Raw genomic sequence first — 26248 nt, forward strand, 5'->3', positions numbered from 1 at the left:
TGTGTATATTAGTTAGTGTAGTTAGTGTTCATAGTGTGTACAGTGTATGCATTGTGTATATGTTGTCAATGTACAGTAGTGTACTGTGTGTATTAGTGTCTATAGTGTACACATTGCAGTGTCTATAGTGTGTACACATTGCAATGTCTATAGTGTGTACATTGTAGTGTCTATAGTGTGTACATTGTAGTCTCTATAGTGTGTACATTGTAGTGTCTATAGTGTGTACATTGTAGTGTCTATAGTGTGTACATTGTAGTGTCTATAGTGTGTACATTGTAGTGTCTATAGTGTGTACATTGTAGTGTCTATAGTGTGTACATTGTAGTGTCTATAGTGTGTACATTGTAGTGTCTATAGTGTGTACATTGTAGTGTCTATAGTGTGTACATTGCAGTGTCTATAGTGTGTACATTGCAGTGTCTATAGTGTGTACACATTGCAATGTCTATAGTGTGTACATTGCAGTGTCTATAGTGTGTACACATTGCAATGTCTATAGTGTGTACATTGTAGTGTATATAGTGTGTACATTTTAGTGTCTATAGTGTGTACATTGTAGTGTCTATAGTGTGTACATTGTAGTGTCTATAGTGTGTACATTGTAGTGTCTATAGTGTGTACATTGCAGTGTCTATAGTGTGTATATTGCAATGTCTATAGTGTGTACATTGCAGTGTCTATAGTGTGTACATTGTAGTGTCTATAGTGTGTACATTGTAGTGTCTATAGTGTGTACATTGTAGTGTCTATAGTGTGTACATTGTAGTGTCTATAGTGTGTACATTGCAGTGTCTATAGTGTGTACATTGTAGTGTCTATAGTGTACACATTGCAGTGTCTATAGTGTGTACATTGTAGTGTCTATAGTGTGTACATTGTAGTGTCTATAGTGTGTACATTGTAGTGTCTATAGTGTACACATTGCAGTGTCTATAGTGGACACATTGCAGTGTCTATAGTGTGTACATTGTAGTGTCTATAGTCTGTACATTGTAGTGTCTATAGTGTGTACATTGCAGTGTCTATAGTGTACACATTGCAGTGTCTATAGTGTGTACATTGCAGTGTCTATAGTGTGTACATTGTAGTGTCTATAGTGTGTACATTGCAGTGTCTATAGTGTGTACATTGCAGTGTCTATAGTCTGTACATTGCAGTGTCTATAGTGTGTACATTGTAGTGTCTATAGTGTGTACATTGCAGTGTCTATAGTGTGTACATTGCAGTGTCTATAGTCTGTACATTGCAGTGTCTATAGTGTGTACATTGTAGTGTCTATAGTGTATACATTGCAGTGTCTATAGTGTATACATTGTAGTGTCTATAGTGTGTACATTGTAGTGTCTATAGTGTGTACATTGCAGTGTCTATAGTGTGTACACATTGCAATGTCTATAGTGTGTACATTGCAGTGTCTATAGTGTGTACATTGTAGTGTCTATAGTGTGTACATTGCAGTGTCTATAGTGTGTACACTGTAGTGTCTATAGTGTGTACATTGTAGTGTATATAGTGTGTACATTGTAGTGTCTATAGTATGTACACATTGCAATGTCTATAGTGTGTACATTGTAGTGTCTATAGTGTGTACATTGTAGTGTCTATAGTGTGTACATTGTAGTGTATATAGTGTGTACATTGTAGTGTCTATAGTGTACACATTGCAGTGTCTGTAGTGTACACATTGTAGTGTCTATAGTGTTTACATTGCAGTGTCTATAGTGTGTACATTGCAGTGTCTATAGTGTACACATTGTAGTGTCTATAGTGTGTACATTGCAGTGTCTATAGTGTGTACACATTGCAATGTCTATAGTGTGTACACATTGCAGTGTCTATAGTGTGTACATTGTAGTGTCTATAGTGTGTACATTGTAGTGTATATAGTGTGTACACTAGTGTCTATAGTGTGTACACTGCAGTGTCTATAGTGTGTACATTGCAGTGTCTTTAGTGTGTACACTGTAGTGTCTATAGTGTGTACACTGCAGTGTATATAGTGTGTACATTGCAGTGTCTATAATGTGTACATTGTAGTGTCTATAGTGTATACATTGCAGTGTCTATAGTGTGTACACATTGCAATGTCTATAGTGTGTACATTGTAGTGTCTATAGTGTGTACATTGTAGTGTCCATAGTGTGTACATTGTAGTGTATATAGTGTGTACATTGTAGTGTCTATAGTGTACACATTACAGTGTCTATAGTGTACACATTGTAGTGTATATAGTGTTTACATTGTAGTGTCTATAGTGTACACATTGCAGTGTCTATAGTGTACACATTGTAGTGTCTATAGTGTGTACATTGCATTGTCTATAGTGTGTACACTGTAGTGTCTATAGTGTGTACATTGTAATGTCTATAGTGTGTACATTGCAGTGTCTATAGTGTGTACATTGTGGTGTCTATAGTGTACACATTGCAGTGTTTATAGTGTGTACATTGTAGTGTCTATAGTGTGTACATTGTAGTGTCTATAGTGTGTACATTGTAGTGTCTATAGTGTACACATTGCAGTGTCTATAGTGTGTACATTGTAGTGTCTATAGTCTGTACATTGTAGTGTCTATAGTGTGTACATTGCAGTGTCTATAGTGTACACATTGCAGTGTCTATAGTGTGTACATTGCAGTGTCTATAGTGTGTACATTGTAGTGTCTATAGTGTGTACATTGTAGTGTCTATAGTGTGTACATTGCAGTGTCTATAGTGTGTACATTGTAGTGTCTATAGTGTACACATTGCAGTGTCTATAGTGTGTACATTGTAGTGTCTATAGTGTGTACATTGTAGTGTCTATAATGTACACATTGCAGTGTCTATAGTGTGTACATTGTAGTGTCTATAGTGTGTACATTGTAGTGTCTATAGTGTACACATTGCAGTGTCTATAGTGTGTACATTGTAGTGTCTATAGTGTGTACATTGTAGTGTCTATAATGTACACATTGCAGTGTCTATAGTCTGTACATTGTAGTGTCTATAGTCTGTACATTGTAGTGTCTATAGTGTGTACATTGCACTGTCTATAGTGTACACATTGCAGTGTCTATAGTGTACACATTGCAGTGTCTATAGTGTGTACATTGCAGTGTCTATAGTGTACACATTGTAGTGTCTATAGTGTACACATTGCAGTGTCTATAGTGTGTACATTGTAGTGTCTATAGTCTGTACATTGTAGTGTCTATAGTGTGTACATTGCAGTGTCTATAGTGTACACATTGCAGTGTCTATAGTGTGTACATTGCAGTGTCTATAGTGTGTACATTGTAGTGTCTATAGTGTGTACATTGTAGTGTCTATAGTGTGTTCATTGCAGTGTCTATAGTGTGTACATTGTAGTGTCTATAGTGTACACATTGCAGTGTCTATAGTGTGTACATTGTAGTGTCTATAGTGTGTACATTGTAGTGTCTATAATGTACACATTGCAGTGTCTATAGTGTGTACATTGTTGTGTCTATAGTCTGTACATTGTAGTGTCTATAGTGTGTACATTGCAGTGTCTATAGTGTACACATTGCAGTGTCTATAGTGTACACATTGTAGTGTCTATAGTGTTTACATTGCAGTGTCTATAGTGTGTACATTGCAGTGTCTATAGTGTGTACATTGTAGTGTCTATAGTGTGTACATTGCAGTGTCTATAGTGTGTACATTGCAGTGTCTATAGTCTGTACATTGCAGTGTCTATAGTGTGTACATTGTAGTGTCTATAGTGTGTACATTGCAGTGTCTATAGTGTGTACATTGCAGTGTCTATAGTCTGTACATTGCAGTGTCTATAGTGTGTACATTGTAGTGTCTATAGTGTATACATTGTAGTGTCTATAGTGTGTACATTGCAGTGTCTATAGTGTATACATTGTAGTGTCTATAGTGTGTACATTGTAGTGTCTATAGTGTGTACATTGCAGTGTCTATAGTGTGTACACATTGCAATGTCTATAGTGTGTACATTGCAGTGTCTATAGTGTGTACATTGTAGTGTCTATAGTGTGTACATTGCAGTGTCTATAGTGTGTACATTGTAGTGTCTATAGTGTGTACATTGTAGTGTATATAGTGTGTACATTGTAGTGTCTATAGTATGTACACATTGCAATGTCTATAGTGTGTACATTGTAGTGTCTATAGTGTGTACATTGTAGTGTCTATAGTGTGTACATTGTAGTGTATATAGTGTGTACATTGTAGTGTCTATAGTGTACACATTGCAGTGTCTATAGTGTACACATTGTAGTGTCTATAGTGTTTACATTGCAGTGTCTATAGTGTGTACATTGCAGTGTCTATAGTGTACACATTGTAGTGTCTATAGTGTGTACATTGCAGTGTCTATAGTGTGTACACATTGCAATGTCTATAGTGTGTACACATTGCAGTGTCTATAGTGTGTACATTGTAGTGTCTATAGTGTGTACATTGTAGTGTATATAGTGTGTACACTAGTGTCTATAGTGTGTACACTGCAGTGTCTATAGTGTGTACATTGCAGTGTCTTTAGTGTGTACACTGTAGTGTCTATAGTGTGTACACTGCAGTGTATATAGTGTGTACATTGCAGTGTCTATAATGTGTACATTGTAGTGTCTATAGTGTATACATTGCAGTGTCTATAGTGTGTACACATTGCAATGTCTATAGTGTGTACATTGTAGTGTCTATAGTGTGTACATTGTAGTGTCCATAGTGTGTACATTGTAGTGTATATAGTGTGTACATTGTAGTGTCTATAGTGTACACATTACAGTGTCTAAAGTGTACACATTGTAGTGTATATAGTGTGTACATTGTAGTGTCTATAGTGTACACATTGCAGTGTCTATAGTGTACACATTGTAGTGTCTATAGTGTGTACATTGCATTGTCTATAGTGTGTACACTGTAGTGTCTATAGTGTGTACATTGTAGTGTCTATAGTGTGTACATTGTAGTGTCTATAGTGTGTACATTGTAGTGTCTATAGTGTACACATTGCAGTGTCTATAGTGTGTACATTGTAGTGTCTATAGTCTGTACATTGTAGTGTCTATAGTGTGTACATTGCAGTGTCTATAGTGTACACATTGCAGTGTCTATAGTGTGTACATTGCAGTGTCTATAGTGTGTACATTGTAGTGTCTATAGTGTGTACATTGTAGTGTCTATAGTGTGTACATTGCAGTGTCTATAGTGTGTACATTGTAGTGTCTATAGTGTACACATTGCAGTGTCTATAGTGTGTACATTGTAGTGTCTATAGTGTGTACATTGTAGTGTCTATAATGTACACATTGCAGTGTCTATAGTGTGTACATTGTAGTGTCTATAGTGTGTACATTGTAGTGTCTATAGTGTACACATTGCAGTGTCTATAGTGTGTACATTGTAGTGTCTATAGTGTGTACATTGTAGTGTCTATAATGTACACATTGCAGTGTCTATAGTCTGTACATTGTAGTGTCTATAGTCTGTACATTGTAGTGTCTATAGTGTGTACATTGCAGTGTCTATAGTGTACACATTGCAGTGTCTATAGTGTACACATTGCAGTGTCTATAGTGTGTACATTGCAGTGTCGATAGTGTACACATTGTAGTGTCTATAGTGTACACATTGCAGTGTCTATAGTGTGTACATTGTAGTGTCTATAGTCTGTACATTGTAGTGTCTATAGTGTGTACATTGCAGTGTCTATAGTGTACACATTGCAGTGTCTATAGTGTGTACATTGCAGTGTCTATAGTGTGTACATTGTAGTGTCTATAGTGTGTACATTGTAGTGTCTATAGTGTGTACATTGCAGTGTCTATAATGTGTACATTGTAGTGTCTATAGTGTACACATTGCAGTGTCTATAGTGTGTACATTGTAGTGTCTATAGTGTGTACATTGTAGTGTCTATAATGTACACATTGCAGTGTCTATAGTGTGTACATTGTTGTGTCTATAGTCTGTACATTGTAGTGTCTATAGTGTGTACATTGCAGTGTCTATAGTGTACACATTGCAGTGTCTATAGTGTGTACATTGCAGTGTCTATAGTGTGTACATTGTAGTGTCTATAGTGTGTACATTGCAGTGTCTATAGTGTGTACATTGCAGTGTCTATAGTCTGTACATTGCAGCGTCTATAGTGTGTACATTGTAGTGTCTATAGTGTGTACATTGCAGTGTCTATAGTGTACACATTGCAGTGTCTATAGTGTACACATTGCAGTGTCTATAGTGTGTACATTGCAGTGTCTATAGTGTGTACATTGTAGTGTCTATAGTGTGTACATTGTAGTGTCTATAGTGTGTACATTGCAGTGTCTATAGTGTGTACATTGTAGTGTCTATAGTGTACACATTGCAGTGTCTATAGTGTGTACATTGTAGTGTCTATAGTGTGTACATTCTAGTGTCTATAATGTACACATTGCAGTGTCTATAGTGTGTACATTGTTGTGTCTATAGTCTGTACATTGTAGTGTCTATAGTGTGTACATTGCAGTGTCTATAGTGTACACATTGCAGTGTCTATAGTGTGTACATTGCAGTGTCTATTGTGTGTACATTGTAGTGTCTATAGTGTGTACATTGCAGTGTCTATAGTGTGTACATTGCAGTGTCTATAGTCTGTACATTGCAGCGTCTATAGTGTGTACATTGTAGTGTCTATAGTGTGTACATTGTAGTGTCTATTGTGTATACATTGCAGTGTCTATAGTGTGTACATTGCTGTGTCTATAGTGTACACATTGTAGTGTCTATAGTGTGTACATTGCAGTGTCTATAGTGTATACATTGCAGTGTCTATAGTGTGTACACATTGCAATGTCTATAGTGTGTACATTGTAGTGTCTATAGTGTGTACATTGTAGTGTCTATAGTGTATACATTGTAGTGTCTATAGTGTGTACATTGCAGTGTCTATAGTGTGTACATTGCAGTGTCTATAGTGTGTACATTGTAGTTTCTATAGTGTGTACATTGTAGTGTCTATAGTGTGTACATTGCAGTGTCTATAGTGTGTACACTGTAGTGTCTATAGTGTGTACTCTGTAGTGTCTATAGTGTGTACACTGCAGTGTATATAGTGTGTACATTGCAGTGTCTATAATGTGTACATTGTAGTGTCTATAGTGTATACATTGCAGTGTCTATAGTGTGTACACATTGCAATGTCTATAGTGTGTACATTGTAGTGTCTATAGTGTGTACATTGTAGTGTCTATAGTGTGTACATTGTAGTGTATATAGTGTGTACATTGTAGTGTCTATAGTGTACACATTGCAGTGTCTATAGTGTACACATTGTAGTGTATATAGTGTGTACATTGTAGTGTCTATAGTGTACACATTGCAGTGTCTATAGTGTACACATTGTAGTGTCTGTAGTGTGTACATTGCATTGTCTATAGTGTGTACACTGTAGTGTCTATAGTGTGTACATTGTAGTGTCTATAGTGTGTACATTGCAGTGTCTATAGTGTGTACATTGTGGTGTCTATAGTGTACACATTGCAGTGTCTATAGTGTGTACATTGTAGTGTCTATAGTGTGTACATTGTAGTGTCTATAGTGTGTACATTGTAGTGTCTATAGTGTACACATTGCAGTGTCTATAGTGTGTACATTGTAGTGTCTATAGTCTGTACATTGTAGTGTCTATAGTGTGTACATTGCAGTGTCTATAGTGTACACATTGCAGTGTCTATAGTGTGTACATTGCAGTGTCTATAGTGTGTACATTGTAGTGTCTATAGTGTGTACATTGTAGTGTCTATAGTGTGTACATTGCAGTGTCTATAGTGTGTACATTGTAGTGTCTATAGTGTACACATTGCAGTGTCTATAGTGTGTACATTGTAGTGTCTATAGTGTGTACATTGTAGTGTCTATAATGTACACATTGCAGTGTCTATAGTGTGTACATTGTAGTGTCTATAGTGTGTACATTGTAGTGTCTATAGTGTACACATTGCAGTGTCTATAGTGTGTACATTGTAGTGTCTATAGTGTGTACATTGTAGTGTCTATAATGTACACATTGCAGTGTCTATAGTGTGTACATTGTAGTGTCTATAGTCTGTACATTGTAGTGTCTATAGTGTGTACATTGCAGTGTCTATAGTGTACACATTGCAGTGTCTATAGTGTGTACATTGCAGTGTCTATAGTGTGTACATTGTAGTGTCTATAGTGTGTACATTGTAGTGTCTATAGTGTGTACATTGCAGTGTCTATAATGTGTACATTGTAGTGTCTATAGTGTACACATTGCAGTGTCTATAGTGTGTACATTGTAGTGTCTATAGTGTGTACATTGTAGTGTCTATAATGTACACATTGCAGTGTCTATAGTGTGTACATTGTTGTGTCTATAGTCTATACATTGTAGTGTCTACAGTGTGTACATTGCAGTGTCTATAGTGTACACATTGCAGTGTCTATAGTGTGTACATTGCAGTGTCTATAGTGTGTACATTGTAGTGTCTATAGTGTGTACATTGCAGTGTCTATAGTGTGTACATTGCAGTGTCTATAGTCTGTACATTGCAGCGTCTATAGTGTGTACATTGTAGTGTCTATAGTGTGTACATTGCAATGTCTATAGTGTACACATTGCAGTGTCTATAGTGTACACATTGCAGTGTCTATAGTGTGTACATTGCAGTGTCTATAGTGTGTACATTGTAGTGTCTATAGTGTGTACATTGTAGTGTCTATAGTGTGTACATTGCAGTGTCTATAGTGTGTACATTGTAGTGTCTATAGTGTACACATTGCAGTGTCTATAGTGTGTACATTGTAGTGTCTATAGTGTGTACATTCTAGTGTCTATAATGTACACATTGCAGTGTCTATAGTGTGTACATTGTTGTGTCTATAGTCTGTACATTGTAGTGTCTATAGTGTGTACATTGCAGTGTCTATAGTGTACACATTGCAGTGTCTTTAGTGTGTACATTGCAGTGTCTATTGTGTGTACATTGTAGTGTCTATAGTGTGTACATTGCAGTGTCTATAGTGTGTACATTGCAGTGTCTATAGTCTGTACATTGCAGCGTCTATAGTGTGTACATTGTAGTGTCTATAGTGTGTACATTGTAGTGTCTATTGTGTATACATTGCAGTGTCTATAGTGTGTACATTGCTGTGTCTATAGTGTACACATTGTAGTGTCTATAGTGTGTACATTGCAGTGTCTATAGTGTATACATTGCAGTGTCTATAGTGTGTACACATTGCAATGTCTATAGTGTGTACATTGTAGTGTCTATAGTGTGTACATTGTAGTGTCTATAGTGTATACATTGTAGTGTCTATAGTGTGTACATTGCAGTGTCTATAGTGTGTACATTGCAGTGTCTATAGTGTGTACATTGTAGTTTCTATAGTGTGTACATTGTAGTGTCTATAGTGTGTACATTGCAGTGTCTATAGTGTGTACACTGTAGTGTCTATAGTGTGTACTCTGTAGTGTCTATAGTGTGTACACTGCAGTGTATATAGTGTGTACATTGCAGTGTCTATAATGTGTACATTGTAGTGTCTATAGTGTATACATTGCAGTGTCTATAGTGTGTACACATTGCAATGTCTATAGTGTGTACATTGTAGTGTCTATAGTGTGTACATTGTAGTGTCCATAGTGTGTACATTGTAGTGTATATAGTGTGTACATTGTAGTGTCTATAGTGTACACATTGCAGTGTCTATAGTGTACACATTGTAGTGTATATAGTGTGTACATTGTAGTGTCTATAGTGTACACATTGCAGTGTCTATAGTGTACACATTGTAGTGTCTGTAGTGTGTACATTGCATTGTCTATAGTGTGTACACTGTAGTGTCTATAGTGTGTACATTGTAGTGTCTATAGTGTGTACATTGCAGTGTCTATAGTGTGTACATTGTGGTGTCTATAGTGTACACATTGCAGTGTCTATAGTGTGTACATTGTAGTGTCTATAGTGTGTACATTGTAGTGTCTATAGTGTGTACATTGTAGTGTCTATAGTGTGTACATTGCAGTGTCTATAGTGTGTACATTGTGGTGTCTATAGTGTACACATTGCAGTGTCTATAGTGTGTACATTGTAGTGTCTATAGTCTGTACATTGTAGTGTCTATAGTGTGTACATTGCAGTGTCTATAGTGTACACATTGCAGTGTCTATAGTGTGTACATTGCAGTGTCTATAGTGTGTACATTGTAGTGTCTATAGTGTGTACATTGTAGTGTCTATAGTGTGTACATTGCAGTGTCTATAGTGTGTACATTGTAGTGTCTTTAGTGTACACATTGCAGTGTCTATAGTGTGTACATTGTAGTGTCTATAGTGTGTACATTGTAGTGTCTATAATGTACACATTGCAGTGTCTATAGTGTGTACATTGTAGTGTCTATAGTGTGTACATTGTAGTGTCTATAGTGTACACATTGCAGTGTCTATAGTGTGTACATTGTAGTGTCTATAGTGTGTACATTGTAGTGTCTATAATGTACACATTGCAGTGTCTATAGTGTGTACATTGTAGTGTCTATAGTCTGTACATTGTAGTGTCTATAGTGTGTACATTGCAGTGTCTATAGTGTACACATTGCAGTGTCTATAGTGTGTACATTGCAGTGTCTATAGTGTGTACATTGTAGTGTCTATAGTGTGTACATTGTAGTGTCTATAGTGTGTACATTGCAGTGTCTATAATGTGTACATTGTAGTGTCTATAGTGTACACATTGCAGTGTCTATAGTGTGTACATTGTAGTGTCTATAGTGTGTACATTGTAGTGTCTATAATGTACACATTGCAGTGTCTATAGTGTGTACATTGTTGTGTCTATAGTCTATACATTGTAGTGTCTACAGTGTGTACATTGCAGTGTCTATAGTGTACACATTGCAGTGTCTATAGTGTGTACATTGCAGTGTCTATAGTGTGTACATTGTAGTGTCTATAGTGTGTACATTGCAGTGTCTATAGTGTGTACATTGCAGTGTCTATAGTCTGTACATTGCAGCGTCTATAGTGTGTACATTGTAGTGTCTATAGTGTGTACATTGCAGTGTCTATAGTGTGTACATTGTGGTGTCTATAGTGTACACATTGCAGTGTCTATAGTGTGTACATTGTAGTGTCTATAGTCTGTACATTGTAGTGTCTATAGTGTGTACATTGCAGTGTCTATAGTGTACACATTGCAGTGTCTATAGTGTGTACATTGCAGTGTCTATAGTGTGTACATTGTAGTGTCTATAGTTTGTACATTGTAGTGTCTATAGTGTGTACATTGCAGTGTCTATAGTGTGTACATTGTAGTGTCTATAGTGTACACATTGCAGTGTCTATAGTGTGTACATTGTAGTGTCTATAGTGTGTACATTGTAGTGTCTATAATGTACACATTGCAGTGTCTATAGTGTGTACATTGCAGTGTCTATAGTGTACACATTGCAGTGTCTATAGTGTACACATTGCAGTGTCTATAGTGTGTACATTGCAGTGTCTATAGTGTGTACATTGTAGTGTCTATAGTGTGTACATTGTAGTGTCTATAGTGTGTACATTGCAGTGTCTATAGTGTGTACATTGTAGTGTCTATAGTGTACACATTGCAGTGTCTATAGTGTGTACATTGTAGTGTCTATAGTGTGTACATTCTAGTGTCTATAATGTACACATTGCAGTGTCTATAGTGTGTACATTGTTGTGTCTATAGTCTGTACATTGTAGTGTCTATAGTGTGTACATTGCAGTGTCTATAGTGTACACATTGCAGTGTCTATAGTGTGTACATTGCAGTGTCTATAGTGTGTACATTGTAGTGTCTATAGTGTGTACATTGCAGTGTCTATAGTGTGTACATTGCAGTGTCTATAGTCTGTACATTGCAGCGTCTATAGTGTGTACATTGTAGTGTCTATAGTGTGTACATTGTAGTGTCTATTGTGTATACATTGCAGTGTCTATAGTGTGTACATTGCTGTGTCTATAGTGTACACATTGTAGTGTCTATAGTGTGTACATTGCAGTGTCTATAGTGTATACATTGCAGTGTCTATAGTGTGTACACATTGCAATGTCTATAGTGTGTACATTGTAGTGTCTATAGTGTGTACATTGTAGTGTCTATAGTGTATACATTGTAGTGTCTATAGTGTGTACATTGCAGTGTCTATAGTGTGTACATTGCAGTGTCTATAGTGTGTACATTGTAGTTTCTATAGTGTGTACATTGTAGTGTCTATAGTGTGTACATTGCAGTGTCTATAGTGTGTACACTGTAGTGTCTATAGTGTGTACTCTGTAGTGTCTATAGTGTGTACACTGCAGTGTATATAGTGTGTACATTGCAGTGTCTATAATGTGTACATTGTAGTGTCTATAGTGTATACATTGCAGTGTCTATAGTGTGTACACATTGCAATGTCTATAGTGTGTACATTGTAGTGTCTATAGTGTGTACATTGTAGTGTCCATAGTGTGTACATTGTAGTGTATATAGTGTGTACATTGTAGTGTCTATAGTGTACACATTGCAGTGTCTATAGTGTACACATTGTAGTGTATATAGTGTGTACATTGTAGTGTCTATAGTGTACACATTGCAGTGTCTATAGTGTACACATTGTAGTGTCTGTAGTGTGTACATTGCATTGTCTATAGTGTGTACACTGTAGTGTCTATAGTGTGTACTCTGTAGTGTCTATAGTGTGTACACTGCAGTGTATATAGTGTGTACATTGCAGTGTCTATAATGTGTACATTGTAGTGTCTATAGTGTATACATTGCAGTGTCTATAGTGTGTACACATTGCAATGTCTATAGTGTGTACATTGTAGTGTCTATAGTGTGTACATTGTAGTGTCCATAGTGTGTACATTGTAGTGTATATAGTGTGTACATTGTAGTGTCTATAGTGTACACATTGCAGTGTCTATAGTGTACACATTGTAGTGTATATAGTGTGTACATTGTAGTGTCTATAGTGTACACATTGCAGTGTCTATAGTGTACACATTGTAGTGTCTGTAGTGTGTACATTGCATTGTCTATAGTGTGTACACTGTAGTGTCTATAGTGTGTACATTGTAGTGTCTATAGTGTGTACATTGCAGTGTCTATAGTGTGTACATTGTGGTGTCTATAGTGTACACATTGCAGTGTCTATAGTGTGTACATTGTAGTGTCTATAGTGTGTACATTGTAGTGTCTATAGTGTGTACATTGTAGTGTCTATAGTGTGTACATTGCAGTGTCTATAGTGTGTACATTGTGGTGTCTATAGTGTACACATTGCAGTGTCTATAGTGTGTACATTGTAGTGTCTATAGTGTGTACATTGCAGTGTCTATAGTGTACACATTGTAGTGTCTATAGTGTACACATTGCAGTGTCTATAGTGTGTACATTGTAGTGTCTATAGTCTGTACATTGTAGTGTCTATAGTGTGTACATTGCAGTGTCTATAGTGTACACATTGCAGTGTCTATAGTGTGTACATTGCAGTGTCTATAGTGTGTACATTGTAGTGTCTATAGTGTGTACATTGTAGTGTCTATAGTGTGTACATTGTAGTGTCTATAGTGTGTACATTGCAGTGTCTATAGTGTGTACATTGTAGTGTCTATAGTGTACACATTGCAGTGTCTATAGTGTGTACATTGTAGTGTCTATAGTGTGTACATTGTAGTGTCTATAATGTACACATTGCAGTGTCTATAGTGTGTACATTGTTGTGTCTATAGTCTGTACATTGTAGTGTCTATAGTGTGTACATTGCAGTGTCTATAGTGTACACATTGCAGTGTCTATAGTGTGTACATTGTTGTGTCTATAGTCTATACATTGTAGTGTCTACAGTGTGTACATTGCAGTGTCTATAGTGTACACATTGCAGTGTCTATAGTGTGTACATTGCAGTGTCTATAGTGTGTACATTGTAGTGTCTATAGTGTGTACATTGCAGTGTCTATAGTGTGTACATTGCAGTGTCTATAGTCTGTACATTGCAGCGTCTATAGTGTGTACATTGTAGTGTCTATAGTGTGTACATTGCAGTGTCTATAGTGTACACATTGCAGTGTCTATAGTGTACACATTGCAGTGTCTATAGTGTGTACATTGCAGTGTCTATAGTGTGTACATTGTAGTGTCTATAGTGTGTACATTGTAGTGTCTATAGTGTGTACATTGCAGTGTCTATAGTGTGTACATTGTAGTGTCTATAGTGTACACATTGCAGTGTCTATAGTGTGTACATTGTAGTGTCTATAGTGTGTACATTCTAGTGTCTATAATGTACACATTGCAGTGTCTATAGTGTGTACATTGTTGTGTCTATAGTCTGTACATTGTAGTGTCTATAGTGTGTACATTGCAGTGTCTATAGTGTACACATTGCAGTGTCTATAGTGTGTACATTGCAGTGTCTATTGTGTGTACATTGTAGTGTCTATAGTGTGTACATTGCAGTGTCTATAGTGTGTACATTGCAGTGTCTATAGTCTGTACATTGCAGCGTCTATAGTGTGTACATTGTAGTGTCTATAGTGTGTACATTGTAGTGTCTATTGTGTATACATTGCAGTGTCTATAGTGTGTACATTGCTGTGTCTATAGTGTACACATTGTAGTGTCTATAGTGTGTACATTGCAGTGTCTATAGTGTATACATTGCAGTGTCTATAGTGTGTACACATTGCAATGTCTATAGTGTGTACATTGTAGTGTCTATAGTGTGTACATTGTAGTGTCTATAGTGTATACATTGTAGTGTCTATAGTGTGTACATTGCAGTGTCTATAGTGTGTACATTGCAGTGTCTATAGTGTGTACATTGTAGTTTCTATAGTGTGTACATTGTAGTGTCTATAGTGTGTACATTGCAGTGTCTATAGTGTGTACACTGTAGTGTCTATAGTGTGTACTCTGTAGTGTCTATAGTGTGTACACTGCAGTGTATATAGTGTGTACATTGCAGTGTCTATAATGTGTACATTGTAGTGTCTATAGTGTATACATTGCAGTGTCTATAGTGTGTACACATTGCAATGTCTATAGTGTGTACATTGTAGTGTCCATAGTGTGTACATTGTAGTGTATATAGTGTGTACATTGTAGTGTCTATAGTGTACACATTGCAGTGTCTATAGTGTACACATTGTAGTGTATATAGTGTGTACATTGTAGTGTCTATAGTGTACACATTGCAGTGTCTATAGTGTACACATTGTAGTGTCTGTAGTGTGTACATTGCATTGTCTATAGTGTGTACACTGTAGTGTCTATAGTGTGTACATTGTAGTGTCTATAGTGTGTACATTGCAGTGTCTATAGTGTGTACATTGTGGTGTCTATAGTGTACACATTGCAGTGTCTATAGTGTGTACATTGTAGTGTCTATAGTGTGTACATTGTAGTGTCTATAGTGTGTACATTGTAGTGTCTATAGTGTACACATTGCAGTGTCTATAGTGTGTACATTGTAGTGTCTATAGTCTGTACATTGTAGTGTCTATAGTGTGTACATTGCAGTGTCTATAGTGTACACATTGCAGTGTCTATAGTGTGTACATTGCAGTGTCTATAGTGTGTACATTGTATTGTCTATAGTGTGTACATTGTAGTGTCTATAGTGTGTACATTGCAGTGTCTATAGTGTGTACATTGTAGTGTCTATAGTGTACACATTGCAGTGTCTATAGTGTGTACATTGTAGTGTCTATAGTGTGTACATTGTAGTGTCTATAATGTACACATTGCAGTGTCTATAGTGTGTACATTGTAGTGTCTATAGTGTGTACATTGTCGTGTCTATAGTGTACACATTGCAGTGTCTATAGTGTGTACATTGTAGTGTCTATAGTGTGTACATTGTAGTGTCTATAATGTACACATTGCAGTGTTTATAGTCTGTACATTGTAGTGTCTATAGTCTGTACATTGTAGTGTCTATAGTGTGTACATTGCAGTGTCTATAGTGTACACATTGCAGTGTCTATAGTGTACACATTGCAGTGTCTATAGTGTGTACATTGCAGTGTCTATAGTGTACACATTGTAGTGTCTATAGTGTACACATTGCAGTGTCTATAGTGTGTACATTGTAGTGTCTATAGTCTGTACATTGTAGTGTCTATAGTGTGTACATTGCAGTGTCTATAGTGTACACATTGCAGTGTCTATAGTGTGTACATTGCAGTGTCTATAGTGTGTACATTGTAGTGTCTATAGTGTGTACATTGTAGTGTCTATAGTGTGTACATTGCAGTGTCTATAGTGTGTACATTGTAGTGTCTATAGTGTACACATTGCAGTGTCTATAGTGTGTACATTGTAGTGTCTATAGTGTGTACATTGTAGTGTCTATAATGTACACATTGCAGTGTCTATAGTGTGTACATTGTTGTGTCTATAGTCTGTACATTGTAGTGTCTATAGTGTGTACATTGCAGTGTCTATAGTGTACACATTGCAGTGTCTATAGTGTGTACATTGCAGTGTCTATAGTGTGTACATTGTAGTGTCTATAGTGTGTACATTGCAGTGTCTATAGTGTGTACATTGCAGTGTCTATAGTCTGTACATTGCAGCGTCTATAGTGTGTACATTGTAGTGTCTATAGTGTGTACATTGTAGTGTCTATAGTGTATACATTGCTGTGTCTATAGTGTGTACATTGCTGTGTCTATAGTGTACACATTGTAGTGTCTATAGTGTGTACATTGCAGTGTCTATAGTGTATACATTGCAGTGTCTATAGTGTGTACACATTGCAATGTCTATAGTGTGTACATTGTAGTGTCTATAGTGTGTACATTGCAGTGTCTATAGTGTGTCCATTGCAGTGTCTATAGTGTGTACATTGTAGTGTCTATAGTGTGTACATTGTAGTGTCTATAGTGTGTACATTGCAGTGTCTATAGTGTGTACACATTGCAATGTCTATAGTGTGTACATTGTAGTGTCTATAGTGTGTACATTGCAGTGTCTATAGTGTATACATTGCAGTGTCTATAGTGTGTACACATTGCAATGTCTATAGTGTATACATTGTAGTGTCTATAGTGTGTACATTGCAGTGTCTATAGTGTGTACATTGCAGTGTCTATAGTGTGTACATTGTAGTTTCTATAGTGTGTACATTGTAGTGTCTATAGTGTGTACATTGCAGTGTCTATAGTGTGTACATTGTAGTATCTATAGTGTGTACATTGCAGTGTCTATAGTTTATACATTGTAGTGTCTATAGTGTGTACATTGTAGTGTCTATAGTGTGTACATTGTAGTGTATATAGTGTGTACATTGTAGTGTATATAGTGTGTACATTGTAGTGTCTATAGTGTGTACACATTGCAATGTCTATAGTGTGTACATTGCAGTGTCTATAGTGTGTACATTGTAGTGTCTATAGTGTGTACACATTGAAATGTCTATAGTGTGTGTATTGCGTAGTTTCCCAAATGGCAGTGTGCTCGTGACCAGCTCCAGTTTGCCAGCAGAGGTCTCACTCCGAATCAGTCGAGCGGCTTTGTCTTTTCGTCAGCTGCATCAGCTTCCCTGGCCTGTCGCTCCATACCACACAAAGCTCCGGGTCTTCTCAGCCACGGTCATGCACTTCCTTCTCTATTTGCGAAACGTGGACCCTGCTAATGGAACACCTGCGACGAGTTTGAAAACATTGAGACTGGACCGCCTGCGATCCATCCCGAGTTTAACCAGGCTGGCTTGTGTTGAGGAGCTCCAGTATCCTTCAAAGATCTGAACTCAGTCCCATCATCCGTGAGCTCCTCCGGTAGGCGATGCTTCCTTGGCTGGGTCATGTAGCTCGCATGCCCAGCCACAGCATGCCCAAGCAGCTTCGGTTTGCCCGGATCGGGGGGGGGGAGCTTAACAGGCGTGGCACGGGCTGGAGAAGAGATGGACTGAGATGTGCTACAGGAGGACGTGGAGCTGAGTGCACTTGCCGATGGCAGATATCAGCGGTGTCAAGATCGGCCACGATGAAGGAGGCTCGTGAAGGACGCTGCTGGGCAGCTAGAGGCAGTCGCCCTCCAGCAACAATGTGAGGGCAGGGAGGCGATGCTCACAACAACGAGCTGAGCGCCGCGCGGATAAAACGCAGAGAGTTAGCGCAGTGGGCAGCAGCTAGCGGTGCATCTACCAGTCATCGCAGTCGGTCAATCCATGGCACCTGGGTCTGTCCCGGTGAGTCTGTCACTTCACGTAGCCTCAAAGAGCACCTAGGCTGGCACAAGCCCCGTGGTGATGTCACCGTCACTTATTGATGAATGGCTGTTGTTGCATCTGTGCATCTCTGTGTGGTGTGAATATCTGTGTATTTGTAATTAGAATTGTTATATACAAATGAACCTTATGGCGGTATCCCGGGTACCATAGTACCCCGGCTCTCGCACAATGTCCGTGATGCAGTCATGTTTAGTCTGTTGATGGTCGGTGATGCGTAGGCCTCGGGAAGGTAAGGTAAAAGTTAAAATGTAAAAAAAAACAAGCCTACCTTTACCTTACGTTTTACCTTACCACAATACAATCGCTCTACCCTACCTTTTACCCTTTAGCAGGTAAGGTAAAAGGTAAACAGCAACGAACCTCCCTTTACCCTACCTTTTACCCTTACCCCATACAAATTACCCGATTACAGGGTAATTACTGGGGTACTACTACACATGCAAAAAAGGTTTATAACGGTAAATGCTAGGTAGAGCGCTTAATCATATAGAATACTCTCGATTCCAATTTTACACGCTTTCTTTGAACTCACTTTGTTGTTGTTGTCGTATCCTCAAATATTGTAACTCAATTTTAACCCACTTCCCAATGTGGTATCGACTGCAAACTTGGTATACTTATGTCATACTGAGGACAACACTATATTCTATCATAAAAAATATATGTTTTTAAACATTCTTTTTTATATGTTATGTTTCGGCTTGGGTCTAATTGTCCACGCTCAACTAACGTTGGCTGTAATTGGCCACGGTCCCTTATGTTATGGCAAACATCGGGACCACTTCCTGGAGTCGTGGAGTTCTGCCATTATGAGTACATTTCATAAAGCATGTTTAAAAAAAAGTTTTTTTTAATATTACTTATTAAATGGAAGCCACGGACTGCGCCACGGATTCCAAGAACACAGGATGAGATGTTACTATCCTTTGTGCAAGCACTTCCAAGAGTTCATGAACAGTGAGCCTGGTGAAATTTGGGGAGCGCATCGTCAGTAGTGTACCTTTGGTGTTTCGGCCTTTCACACTATACACCCTCCCCAAAGGCGGCCAACGACAGGGTGATCAATCCTACGCTTGCGTCCCATTCCCAATTAGTCATAGGAGTTGCCTTGTTGTTGATAGCCAACATCCCATGGGACTATGCATGGCAGGGGCGTCCTCCTCCCTGAGTCAAGCATTGTTGACCGCATACCTCCTGGCCCTCTCACTTCGGGGCCCAGCTGGGGTCTTTCCTCTTCATCCAGAGCCACTGACTGCTGCCTTCTGCCGCCTCCGATACAGCTCTGATTGCCGAACGCTGGCTCTGGCCCTTAATTCCCAGGTCTCTAAGGAGTCTGGTTGTAGATGTTGCCACAAAACCTCTGCAGCCCACCTCCACAGCCATGATGCCGTGCTTCGGCAGCTAGATTGGCATAGCGCAGATGTTTTCGCTCATAAGCCTCATCTACTGAGTCCTCCCAGGGTACTGGGAGCTCAATGATGAAGACCTTCTTGAGCGAACGGGACCAGAGCACCATGTCAGGTCTTAGGGTGGTGGTTGCGATCTCCGGAGGAAACACAAGTTGCCGGCCAATGTCAGCTAGCATTTTCCAATCGCGGGCCAAGCGCAGCTGGTCTCGCTCTAATGGTGTAGAGCCGCTCTTCAGTGGTTTAGCCCCTTCACGGACAAAGGTCGTCCGTAAGTGGTGTGATGCTCCTGGCGGTGGTAGGGAGTTGGTGGCAGCTCGCTTGTCCTCCAGGGCGGACGCAAGGTTTTTAAGGACTTGGTTGTGATGCCAAGTGTAGCGTCCTTGGGTGAGGCTTGTTTTACACCTTGTGAGAATGTGCCTGAAGTTGGCTGGCATGGAACAGAGGGCACAGTCCGGATCTTCACCATACCATTGGTGAAGATTAACTGGTGTTGGAAGGACTCTGATGGAAAAGCTCAACCGCCTCGCTTCCATGGCCCACAGATCCTTCCAGCTGATCTTCCTCTTCTCCACACTGTCCCATCGAGTCCACTGTCCCTGTTTGGCAAGAGAGACTGCCTTGGCCCACCTTGCAGCCTCCTCCTGATGGCGTACTTCCTGCACTACCATCTTCCGCCGCTCTGGTGCAGTGGCCTTACTCCAAGCAGCACGGCTAGTTAGCCCAAGGCCTCCTCTCCCTTGCTGAACATGACCCACAATGTCAGCATGTCTGAGGGCTGCTGTTGCCTCCTGGACTGCTTTTCCTGGCCTCCATTTGCACCCAGTTGCCAAGGTCTGTTAGACTGGTGAGGGGCAGCTTGAGGACACCATCTCCATAGAGGCCTATGGTGGTAAGGCATCGTGGAACTCCGAGCCACTTCTTTAAGTAGCCTGTGACTCCTCTTTCCATCTTCTCCACTGTTGAGATTGGAACCTCATACACTGCTAGGGGCCACAACACCCGGGGTAGGAGACCAAACTGCAGACACCAGGCCTTTAACTTTCCAGGTAGCTGGGTGTTGTCGATGGACTGTAGGCTACTACTGATGTCTTTGCACAGCTGTTGCACCTGGTCTTTGTCCTTTAGGCTTGCATCATACCACCTTCCAAGGCTTTTTACTGGCTGCTCAGACACTGTTGGGATTTGGTAATCTCCGATGTAGAATTTCAGGTCAGAGAGTACTCCCTTCACAATCGAGATGCTGCGTAACTTGGATGGTTAAATCTTCATACGGGCCCAGCTGATGTTCTCCTCGAGTTTTCTGAGCAGTCTCCTGGTGCATGGGACAGTGGTGGTCAATGTTGTAATGTCGTCCATGTAGGCTTTGAGTGGAGGGAGGCGGAAACCAGAGTCGACTCGCTGTCCACCAGCAACCCATTTTGAGGATCTGATGATAACCTCCATTGCCATTATGAATGCCAACGGAGAAATGGTACATCCCGCCATTATTCCTACATTCAGGCACTGCCATGAGGTGGTGAACTCTGAGGTGGTGAACTCTGTGGTGGTGAAGCAGAACTGCAGATCCTGGAAGTACGACTTCACCAGGGTTGTGATGGTGTCCGGTATGTGGAGAAATCTGAAGGCAGACCACAGGAGTTCATGGGGCACAGAGCCAAATGCATTGGCGAGGTCGAGGAAGACTACATGGAGGTCCCTTTTCTCCACCTTGGCCATTTGGATCTGGTGCCAGATCATGCTGGAATGTTCCAAGCAGCCAGAGAACCCTGATATTCCTGCCTTCTGTACAGATGTATCGACGTACGCATTCCTTTGCAGGTACTTGGCCATCCTCTGGGCAATGACCCTAAAGAAGATTTTACCCTCGACATTCAGTAAGGAGATTGGGCGGAATTGGCTGATGTTCACTGCATCCTTCTCCTTAGGGATCAGGACCCCGCCTGCCCTACGCCACACTTTGGGTATTATCTTCTTTTGCCAAGCTGTTCTCATAAGCCTTCTGAGGAATCTCAGGACGTCTGGTGCGTTCTTATACACTTTGTACGGGACTCCATTTGGCCCCGGGGCTGATGCTGTTCTTGCCCGTCGAACTGTGTTTTCCACCTCTTTCCATGTCGGATTGCTGGTCTCAATATGATGTTTCGGGGGTTCAATGGGTGGGATATCTGATGGGATGGCCAGATGTTCATGTCGCTTTGAGTCAAAGTGTGTTGTTCTCAGGTGCTCCTCTAGGTATTCATATTCTTAGGTTTTTTCGGTAAAGTCACGTAGGTAAAAACATTAAAAAGTAAAATAAAATAAAAAAAAAAAAAAAAAAAATCACGACGTTTCGGAGGCAACACAAGCTTCCGTCTTCAGGTGGTACCGTCACAGCCACGACAGCTGTATCAAGTAATGAGAGATTGCAGGAGTTACCACTGCGTTTATATAATGGTTGGAGAAGGTGGTGGGGCAAGGGCCGCATACTTATTATTAATATGGTAAGGTGAGGTTTGAGACTAAGAATAGACTGCTGTCGTGGCTGTGACGGTACCACCTGAAGACGGAAGCTTGTGTTGCCTCCGAAACGTCGTGATTTTTATTTTATTTATTTTATTTTACTTTTTAATGTTTTTACCTACGTGACTTTACCGAAAAAACCTAAGAATATGAATCATTGCAGTCACGAAAGCTTCAAATCTAGCTCCTCTAGGTCTTTCTTTGTTGTTTTTAGAGCTCCACTTTTTTCCTTCGTGAAGAGACTTTTCAGGAACTTGAAGGGATCTTTATAGAATCGAGTTCTAGTTTGTTCTTTCTTCCTTCTGCGTTTCCGTAGGTTCTCTGCTCTACGGAGGGATGCCAACCGTGTTTTGATGTCAGCCTGAAGTGCCTCTATGCCCTCCTTTTCCACTTCCGAGGCCTTCTTCCACTGTTTTTTAAGCTGTCTCCTTTCTTGAACGAGGCGCTTGATTTCTTGTTGCTGCCTGGAAACTGGTGGGTTTGGAACCTTTCTCCCGCCTTTTGCCTCTTGCACTCCAAATCTTTCTGCCCCGTACTCATAGATGATGTCCCCCATCCTCTCCAACTTCTTCTCCACTGTGCCTCGAAGTTTCTCGAGGGTCAAGGTAAGGTCAGTATTCACTGTTTCCCACAACTTCTTGTCACTGGCGCCAGGCCACTTCACATACGGTCTGTGCCCTGGTAGTCTCCTCTCGACTGCAGGACTGGGAGTCTGGGTGAGTTCCACTCCTGTTGTTGGTTCCACCTCAGTTGTTACTTCGGTGCTTGAGTTTACATCCTCCATGACATTGGTACTGATGCACTGCAAACTATGGTTTGCGTCCAGTTGCTGTGCTTCATTCGACTGATTTGATCGCTTTCGCAGAAAGTAATCAATGCGAGGCCTCTGTCTCTCTTTACCCAAACACCCCTTCTTCCCCTGGTGGATCCTCAACCCATGGTGTGATGTAACTTTCCTCCAACCACAGACACATACCTGCATCTGTTTGTGGCCCGCTGTTGCAGCGGAACTTGTGACAGTTGCTGTGGTGTTCTCTTGTGCTGTGCTTTCATTACTCGTAGTCGTTTCCGGTCCAGTCGTTACCATGTTGTCAGTCGATGAGTCATCTTCCGCCCCTGCTCTCGCAGACTCTAGGGGTATTCTCGTATGTTGACTTTCTGTAGCTAAAGCGGGTGTTTCCAACATACTGCGAAGCATGGGAAACTACAGAAATGGGAAGCTAACCGATGACTGTCCCAGTGGGGTCTATTCCCTTCTGTCAGCCGTCTCTCCGTGCCGCCACAAGGACTTTCCCCTGTTGTCAGCTGATCTTTCTCAGCATTCACTGGACAAGTCCAGATATTCAGATTCCAAGAACACAGGATGAGATGTTACTATCCTTTGTGCAAGCACTTCAAAGAGTTCATGAACAGTGAGCCTGGTGAAATTTGGGGAGCGCATCGTCAGTAGTGTACCTTTGGTTCCTAGGGTGTTTCGGCCTTTCACACTATACACCCTCCCCAAAGGCGGCCAGCGACAGGGTGATCAATCCTACGCTTGCGTCCCATTCCCAATTAGTCGGAGCTTTTAGCAGTAAACAAGGCACCGTATTTACCGGGTAATACTTCTCGCTACCTTTACCCTACCGAGTAATTCTTCCGAGATACCTTTACCCTACCCTTTACCTTACCCCTTGGCATGTCGACACCTTTACCCTTTTACCCGGTAAAAAGGGTAAATTACCTTACCTTGCCGAGGCCTAGCGATGCGGCAATCGACTCATCTCGACGAGCTGTACACGATGCACCACCACGGTGCGTACCGTGAGCGTTCAGGGTCTCAGCGCAATCGTCCTCGCCGCGTTTCGACATCGCGGAGTGAAGTACACCCCTGGAAAAAATAGTGTCCCAGAAATAGAATATTTAATTGCCTCGGCCATTTTGTATTATTCGGTACCCCGGGGTAAGCCCGTGTGATGTGTGGAACTGTGTGTGTATCTGTCTGTGTACCTCGGTATTTATATGTGTATTTATATTGTCGTGTGTGTATCTATGTGTACCTCTGTGTATTTATATTGTCGTGTGTGTATCTATGTGTACCTCTGTGTATTTATATTTGTGTAGAGGACTAGTCGACGACGACTCGGAGACGGCTTGGAGGTTAAGGGCTTTCGCCAAAGGTTTATTTAATATATTTCAAATAACACACAAGGGTGTAACAACTCCCAGGGGTTAGGGGTCCTACACTGAGTCTTGGTCCCTGCCCGGCTAGCTCCGGTCTCTCTCTCTCTCGTGTCGGATCGGGGACTCTGCCAACTCCACCGACCGGAGAGAGAAGCACCTCTACGGCTACCACCGGCTTCTCTCCAGACTCACTCCTCGATCCCTCTACCCCTGGTTCCCTCTTCACCCTTCTTACTCTTACGCGTTCCCACAGTGACCCCGCTTTCGTTACGGGGAGACATGACGTCATTGCCCCGCCCAGCGCGCATGACGCCACGTTCCGTGACATCATCGCACTGGACGGCACACATGACGTCACGAGTATCCAAAATCGGTGCTGAGCCTCCTTTTGAGGTCGACTCAGCCTCAAATTAGTACCTGCTGCGGTTTGTAAACACATCACCACTGGGGAGACAAAGGCGGCCTAGCGGGTGTGCTGTTGCCCACCCACCCCCTCGTGTGCCGTGCCAGCCTCCATAGGTGCTCGCTAACAGCACTTGTCCCAACAGTCTGTTGAAGGCTGTACGGGGCGATATTTACATCTCATTAACCCGTGCGTGCGTGTATGTGTGTGCGTGTATGTGTGCGTGTGTGTGTGGGTGTATGTGTGTGCGTGTATGTGTGTGTATGTGTGTGTGTGTATGTGTGCGTGTCCCCGCGTGCCCACAGTGCTCCCCCAGCCATGAGCGGCCACCAGTTCGCCAGCTCCTCAGGGGGTGGAGGGAGCTCCGGGCAGCCCAACCCCAGTGGGGCCGGTGGTATCCCTCCAGGTGGGGCCTACCCCCCCCCCCGCACGGGGCTCGCCGGGGGGATCCCACGCGACACACACACACCGTACACACACACACACCGTACACACACACACACACCGTACACACACACACCGTACACACACACACACCGTACACACACACACACCGTACACACACACACACACCGTACACACACACACACACCGTACACACACACACACCGTACACACACACACACACCGTACACACACACACCGTACACACACACACACCGTACACACACACACACCGTACACACACACACACACCGTACACACACACACACACCGTACACACACACACACACACCGTACACACACACACACCGTACACACACACACACCGTACACACACACACACCGTACACACACACACACCGTACACACACACACACACCGTACACACACACACACACACCGTACACACACACACACCGTACACACACACACACCGTACACACACACACACCGTACACACACACACACCGTACACACACACACACACCGTACACACACACACTGTACACACACACTCACCGTACACACACACACACACTGCACACACCGTACACACATGCACACGCACACACACACTCTCGTCGCCATCTTCCTCACGGGCCTTGGTCCATTTACTGCGATGGATGTCGACCTCCCCGTGTCAGTTTGATGCGTAGGATTTTGCGACCAATATCCTAGTTCAGCCCACCGGTGTGTTGGAGGGTAAATCGACAACATGTACAATTAGAGTAATATGACATTTCGCTGGTAATTACACCAAGCATCATGGGGCGATTTTTTTCTTACTAACCATGACATCTGGATGTAATTATCAGCGACACGTTGTACTCAAATGTTGTGGATGAAGTAGAAACTAATTGGCACGTTTTGTTCACGTGACAAACCTCGCTAATTTGCTGTGTCGGGTGGTGGCGGGTTAATGACACATTTATACTCATGCCATCTAACCTCCCAGTGTCATATCGCCCTCTTGTCAGTATGGTGTACATATGTCGAACGGTGGTGCAGTGGTCACCGAGTTGTGGCACGTATGTACGTATTCACACCCTGCATAGCCAACCGTGCTCATCGGAGGTTGCGGGGAAGGACAA

The 26248-nt window shown here is 41.1% G+C and overlaps 1 protein-coding gene across 1 annotated transcript in view; it reads left to right on the forward strand.

Annotated features, from left to right (window-relative positions):
• Nucleotides 1–26248, forward strand: part of SAP130 (Sin3A associated protein 130) — a 68580-nt gene that overhangs the window by 2522 nt on the left and 39810 nt on the right. Inside the window, 1 exon segment of the mRNA XM_078880249.1 lies at nt 25019–25119. Within this exon segment, the coding sequence (XP_078736375.1) occupies nt 25019–25119 (101 nt within the window).

Source organism: Lampetra fluviatilis, chromosome 56 (genome assembly GCF_964198595.1).
Source record: "Lampetra fluviatilis chromosome 56, kcLamFluv1.1, whole genome shotgun sequence".
Classification (NCBI taxonomy): Eukaryota; Metazoa; Chordata; class Hyperoartia; order Petromyzontiformes; family Petromyzontidae; genus Lampetra; species Lampetra fluviatilis.